This window comes from Hermetia illucens, chromosome 3, assembly GCF_905115235.1.
Source record: "Hermetia illucens chromosome 3, iHerIll2.2.curated.20191125, whole genome shotgun sequence".
NCBI classification, from domain to species: domain Eukaryota; kingdom Metazoa; phylum Arthropoda; class Insecta; order Diptera; family Stratiomyidae; genus Hermetia; species Hermetia illucens.
This window is the reverse complement of record NC_051851.1, coordinates 98,411,016-98,418,193: the sequence shown is the minus strand read 5'-3', so window position 1 is coordinate 98,418,193 and position 7,178 is coordinate 98,411,016. Positions and strand designations below refer to the sequence as shown.

The 7,178-nt window shown below is 38.0% G+C and overlaps 2 protein-coding genes across 2 annotated transcripts; both read left to right on the top strand.

Annotated features, from left to right (window-relative positions):
• Window positions 1-1,319: 1,319 nt before the first annotated feature.
• Window positions 1,320-1,688, top strand: LOC119652070 (EMI domain-containing protein 1-like). Its single transcript, XM_038056008.1, has one exon. It carries the CDS (start codon window positions 1,320-1,322, stop codon window positions 1,686-1,688), a length of 369 nt encoding a protein of 122 aa, XP_037911936.1.
• Window positions 1,689-2,756: 1,068 nt separating this feature from the next.
• On the top strand, window positions 2,757-3,161 carry LOC119652069. Its single transcript, XM_038056007.1, has one exon. It carries the CDS (start codon window positions 2,757-2,759, stop codon window positions 3,159-3,161), a length of 405 nt encoding a protein of 134 aa, XP_037911935.1.
• The last annotated feature ends 4,017 nt before the right edge of the window (window positions 3,162-7,178 follow it).

The following is a 7,178-nucleotide window of genomic DNA, read 5'->3' as shown; positions in this document are numbered from 1 at the left end:
AGCAGTTCAGAAGCTGTTCAGAAGCAGTTCAAAGCAGTCCAGGAGCAGTTCAAAGCAGTTAAAATCAGTTCAGGAACAGTTCAAAACAGTTCAGTTCAAAGGATCAGTTTGATGCAGCTCAATAGCTGTTCAATACAGTTCGATAACCGTTCAATACGGTTTGAGTGCAGCAACAGTGAGGACAGTTCCAAACAATTCAAAAAAGAAACAAATCGATTTAGGTGCTGCAAAAATCAGTTCAAAATCAAACTAGAACCTATTGAAAGAATATTTCAAAATATTTTAGATATATTTCGAAATTTGACCAATTACATCCGTTGCTGATTCCATAAACAATGAAAAGAACAAAGCTTGACAAACAGTTGCTCAGTGATATTGTAAAGACAACCGATTCAATAAGGAAAAAATATCAACAGCTGAAAGCTAACAAAGCCGGAACAGAGATTCAGTTGGAAGAAACATTTAAGCCCATCACGGAACCCCTCAAAGAATTTGTTAAAAGTATTGCAGGAACAAGACATAAAAAAACAAGAGTTTAAAGGAGAGTTTTCATCAGCTCGTATTAAATGTAAAGATGAGGAATTAAAGAGAGATCGTGTCTATGAAGAAAATGAACACATTTTTGAAACTCCTAAGTCTTCTACAAAAGCTGTTCGCCAATATGTTGCCACTCCGGAAGGGCAAGAATATCTGGGAGAATACCTGAAGCAAAATCATTTTTTCAGATGTTGCTAGGCAATATCTAGATATCTATGTAAATCAACCATCTGTAATTGACAGTATTTATGGGGTATATAGGGATGACAATGATGGAAATCAATGGAAAATAGGAAATTCAGATTTCGCAACCGATGATAATCATATAATTGTAGATGAAAAATCTTACATTGGAAGTCGGGGTTTATATGAACTGCTTTTTATGAAGTATCCAGATGAAACAATATATTCCGACGATAATTTAGAGAATTATAAAAGTATTCTTCTCCACTCTAATGCCCACAGTAGCAGTCAAATCAATGGAAATCGAAGCTTTAAATATACAAGAATAATTTCTAAATTGTTAAATAGAAAAGAAGGAGAAGGGTTAACACGAACCCCTAATATTAAATGCAAAAACCCTAATTTAATGCAAGTGTCTAACAAACAGATTGACTGTATATATTGGGATGATCCAAATGAACTAGTAAGTCGATTGCGGTTACTCATTGCGTCACAGCAAGCCGGTCACAATAATCATAACAATGAAATTATATCAATCATTGAAGAATTGAAAGAATCACAAATAATAGAATAAACACGCAGCTCACTTCATTTATTAAATGGGTGTTGATAAATTTGGTCGATTTTCAAACGATACTGGAGGAGGAAAACATGGTTTGCAAGGACTTCAAGGACCCCCGGGTCCTCAAGGTCCCCAAGGTCCTATAGGTCAGCAGGGGCCCTCGGGTCCCCGAGGTCCGGAAGGAAAACCTGGTAAGGATGGTCTACAAGGTTTGCATGGTGCGGGATTTAATAAAACGGAAAGCGGTGATTACAACATCAAATTCAAACAACTCAAGAATCTTGGAGAACCCGTTGAGGGTGCTGATGCTTCTACAAAGAACTACGTTGATATTAACATTGAGAAACTCAAAGAATATATAGACAGACAAATTCAACTTGAAATCGACGAACTTACAAAACTATGATGATGATGACAGTTCAAAGTCATACCTTAAAAACAACAAATACAATTATCAATCATATTACGAAATTCAGTTCATTCTCTCGGAATACCGGAAGCTCGCGCTTCGGGTATAAAGGTTTTGTGTTCATCTTATCTAAGAAATTTCAACGCACATTTTTCTATCCGTATACAGCTACAAAACTACGAGACATACGTACATATTACAGCCGCAGATGTTACGCTCACCCTAAACAAACAAACTGCCTATTTTTGAATACTGTACACATATAGGCACGTATATAAATTGATCGTACCCGTATTTCCGATTTACTTCTTATATCTATCTGAATTAGGCACTAGCTGCAAAGTCCATTAGCACGCATATACTATATACCTACATACATACACGTCTCGTTGGAATAATTGATATTCATATACAAATGATTAAAAAACTAAAACAAAATAATTCTTTTCCAACCAATTCATACTAACTTACTTCGTTGTGGTATTGAATTGATATGTGATGATGAACATAAGGGGGGTGCCGGGTAAATTTCAAAAATGTGGACATATACTATTATTAACTTTATTTGTGCAGATATCGAAACCGGATATATTTTGAGGCCTAGATTTCGTAGAGATGCACTACTGTGATTTTTTTCAGACTTTTCGGTTGGATAGGGTCTGAGAACGAGACCTGTTACACTTTTTGGGGGTCATATTTTGAGCCCTCACTCCGTATGTTTCACCCAATGTCAAATATTGAACCAGTTTCGGAAAATACTAATTGAGACCTTTCATTTGATACCCCACATGGCTACATTCTTTGAAAAAAAATTTTGCACCCTCCTTTCACGTGTATGGGAAGCCCCCCCTTAAACTTAACACAAAATGGCGTCAGTTACTGCATGTAAAGGGAACAGCAGATCACATACTCCTACCAATTTTCCGAATAAATCGGCTGTGACAGACAGACAGAAGGACAGACGGACAGACAGACAGACAGACAGACAGACGGACAGACAGACATCGAATCGATTCTAATAAGGTTTTGTTTCACACAAAACCTTAAAAACACCGAACAATTAAAATGGCTCCGTCTGCTGTGAATAGTTCCAATGAAAAATTACTCCTGTCTACCGTATACAACAACATTAAGGCGATGGGTCCATTTAAATATAATGTGGGTGATCATGTTCGAATCAGTAAATACAAGCATGTATTTGAAAAGGGCTACACACCCAATTGCACCGCGGAAATTTTCAAGATTCGCGAAATTCGTATTACCAATCCCGTTACATATCTATTAGAAGATTACGAAGGAAATAAAATTGAAGGTGGTTTTTATGAGCCTGAACTATTGAAAGCTGAGCATCCGTCAATTTATCTTGTGGAAAAAATATTGAAAAGGAATGGTAACCAAGGGTTTGTGAAGTGGCTAGGGTTCTCAACGAAACACAATTCCTGGATAAATACCAAGGATATGATATATTAAGATTCACAATGAAACACTGTAATTTTGATTGAAGAATAAAATTTATTTATTAGTTAATCTTTTGTAAAACTGAACAAGGTTTTTGCATTTCATTTATTCTCCTACAACGCATTTTGCATCGTCATATGCCCACGGGCAGCTCATGTAATGTTTTCCAAATTGGCTAACTTTCTGCGGCATTTCAGCGTATGGTTTCAAAAACGTATAGCTGCTTATAAATTGATTAAAGTGCTCCGTAAGAATTAGCAATCTGTTGGTACAAACAAATTGTTTCAAGTCCTCAATAGAACGTTGAAGGTCGTCGTCCACATCGTTGTTGTTTTTATTCGTCGTCGTCATTTTCTTAACTCGTTGTGCACAGGTTCGCGGTTCAAGCAATACTCATAGAATAGGTTTGCTTCATTTTCTTCAAGTCCAGAAATTCTATATTGCTCCTATAGTCTGGATCTGCCTGTTTTATATACTCAACCTCGCCATTACTGAGTATTCTTTCGGTTTCGAACTCATGGTATTCATAACATGCGATTTTCAGTGAGCGCATTGAATAGTTGCTATCATATGTACATCGAACTGTTAAAATTTTGTCATCATCAAACTCTAATTTAAAGTAATAATAATAATCGTTGGCGCAACAATCCATATTGGATCAGGGCCTTGAAGTGTGTTAGAGCACTTCATTCAAGACCGTAACGGTACACTAGGAGGCAATGTGGTCAGCATTGCGCTCGCCCGTGATTATTACCCTGATTTGCCGAAATCCTTCTATTGCTTCATCGACTGTAACATATCTTCTAGACGGTTCTGTTGTTGTTGTTGTTGTTGTTGACGTCGACGTCAGCCATGATGATGATGAAATAGCAGCATCGGCATAATTTTGAAACGACGTGTTCATTTCTGTTGAAACTATACTAACAGTCGTAAGTCGAAAAGATAATGTCACTTGCGCTGTATTGTTATCAGGTAGCAAGAGATTAAACGCTAAATTGTTTGTACTTTGGTTGGTATTAAGATTCACCACTGGCAATGGGCTACCTAAAAGAAAAGGCACACCAAAACCTAACACAAGAAGTATATTTAAAAACTCCATTCTATTCCAATCGAATTGCGAAAACCAACTAATTGTATATTTACCGTCATGAGATCTATTTATACGGCTCTGAACGATTGAAATTACCTACCCTTTTGGCTGTTTCTATTCCATAAAAAGAGAGAGAGAAAGAAAATTTTTTTTTTCTAGTCTACATCCATTGATTATTATCAAATGAATCATTTTATTCTAGTTTACATCCATTCTTATATTAAAATGTGGAAATCATTTTGGAGTCTCGATGGTTTTGTTCAAAACAATGTGTGTCATGTCATCTATAAATATCCTCAAGTGAAAGCCTTTCAAACTTATATAATAAAGAAAAAAAAAGAATGAACAATAAACAAATATTTACAAAAAAACAATCATCTTTTTTTATTTATTCTGCATATTTATCCTACAACGAAAACAAACGTAAAATTTTACAGGTTGGATATACACACATTTCAAAATTTATCATTGACTATTTAAAATTCTCTTTCAGCTAAATCAACTTCAAGATTTCCCTCATCAACAGCCTCCAGATAACCACTCCTTATGCGAAACGTTTTCTTAGATCTTCCATTCTCCTCCTCCTCTTTTGCAATAATTTTACTCGATAAAGATTTTTTATTTTGTTTTCTTCGAATCAATCGATCAAACTCCCGCTGAATTCGTATGATATCATCTCCATAATAATCATGGTGACTTCCATTTCGGCGAAGAACCTCTTTAATTCTTTCCTCTTCCCCTTTTTCAAATTCATTTATTCCATATTTTTGCACCCTTTCAACATCATCACCACCATCTATGTTGTTGAACGGACAACCCTTCGGATATCGGCTTTTCGTCTTACATCTAGTCACACTATTCCCTTCATCACCATCCCACTCACCAAATACTTCAATCTTAACATGTTGCCAGATTTGAAATGTAAATGTCGTATCGAAATTTCCAGGTTTGCAATCCTCTCCATTCCTTAAGCTTAGTACAAGCACCCTTGAACCATCCTCAGGTGTCATATAAACCTCCAGATAACCCGAATCAATCTTCACGTTGATAATTTTAAAACTCTTCCATACTTGTTCACATATAATAATAATAATAATCGTTGGCGCAACAATCCATATTGGATCTAAGCCTTGAAGTGTGTTAGAGCACTTCATTCAAGACCGTAACGGTACACCACAGTACACTGTGGGAGGCAATGTGGTCAGCATTGCGCTCGCCCGAGATTATTACCCTGATTTGACTCAGGTACTCATTCACAGCTGAGTCGACTGGTGTCCGACATCCAATCACGATAACAAATTCCTCTGCCCCCAGCGAGATTTGAACCGCCACCTTCCGCTACGACAGCCCAGCGCTCTAACCACTTGAGCCATCCGGACACTTAAAAAATGGAAAGATTCCCCTTTACCTTACTTGTTCACATATACAATATTTATTTCTATGCCATAACCGCTCAATCCAAAACATGGCTTATCGCTTAACACTTCTAATCTTCCTTCACAACTGACAAACATCACTTTCAAACTTATAATATATTCACCTGCGGTTTAATATTCACACAGTCCCTAATATAAGCGATTTCCCGTCACCCAAACAATTAGCACATGGCACTCAAACGATCGCCTCTTATCAGCAACCTCAACAACAAACAAAATCAGCCAAGTACATTTAAAATCTACAAAAAAAACCATCATTTTCAAACTTACTACATATTCACCTGCGGTCTAATATTCACTCCCAAATATATCAACTTGATAAGCAATTCCCCATCACCCAAGCAATACGCACATGACATCCAACAACAAACACGCACGCCGCCCCGCCCCGGCCCGGACTGAGTCTCAACGAACTCGCGCGGACGACACACAACCCGCTGTGCATCCCCAAAATTCGCCCCCGGCACGCGCCAAACCGGCCGCCCCAAACCACAACATTTTCATATGAAACTGGATTCGAACATACATGCCGTCTCAAAACCGCAAGATTTTTATATGAAAGTGGATTAGAACATACATATTTATACTACTAATTACTTGTTAGTTTTTGTGAAAAACAAACCTTAATAAAAACGGTTCATTATCTTTCTGTCTGTCTGTCCATCTATTTATTTATCACATGCACTTTTCTCAAAAATAGCTACATTCAGTGAGATGAAATTCAGTTTTTTTTTTTTTGGGGGTAGGGTAGGTGAATGCATTTACGCACACAGTGTTGGACTCCCGATTCGGTACATCGTCGGACTACCAACTAAACACCTCCCCATCGTCAGAGAGCTAGCCTGGAACCGTTTGTCACATTACTTCGGGCCAGCCCCCGAACTCTCCCGCCTTGCGGAGCCTTCAAATCAGGGAATTCCTTTCACCCACGGGAGGGGAGAGGAGGAAGGGAATTGTCAGTTCAAGGAACCCCCTGCCATCCGGCTCCTCCACCGGTCGAGTTCTATCTTCTTAGCAACGAGAAGGGCCCGAACGTAATGGGCAACACGGTTCCACCCGTCAGCAGTCCTCAGCATCTCTTCCACAATGTTGTCTGGAGAGAGATCCCCTGTGTTTAAATAGAGCTGGTGACGAACCCCATCCCACCTTCCACAAGGAAAGATGAAATTCAGTAGAAAGGTTTGAATTGGACACGAGCGCTGAATTACACTACTGCACGTTGAGTCTATCCCCCCCATTCACGTAAAAGATTGAGCAATACTTTTTCACCGAATATAGCCATGTGGGTATCAAATGAAAGTTGTCAATTAGTACTTTTTATAGCGAATTAGTTTTAGCATTGGTTGCAAAGGGGAGGCGGACAAGGTTCGAAAGCGGTCAATTACTTTAAAAGCCCATTCTCAAAAAGTAGGTAGTTTCTGAACAAAATGATGGTGGTCCATTCACATGATATCTAAGCGCCAAAATACCGTACGGTACCCTCTCAAAAAAGGTAAATAATAG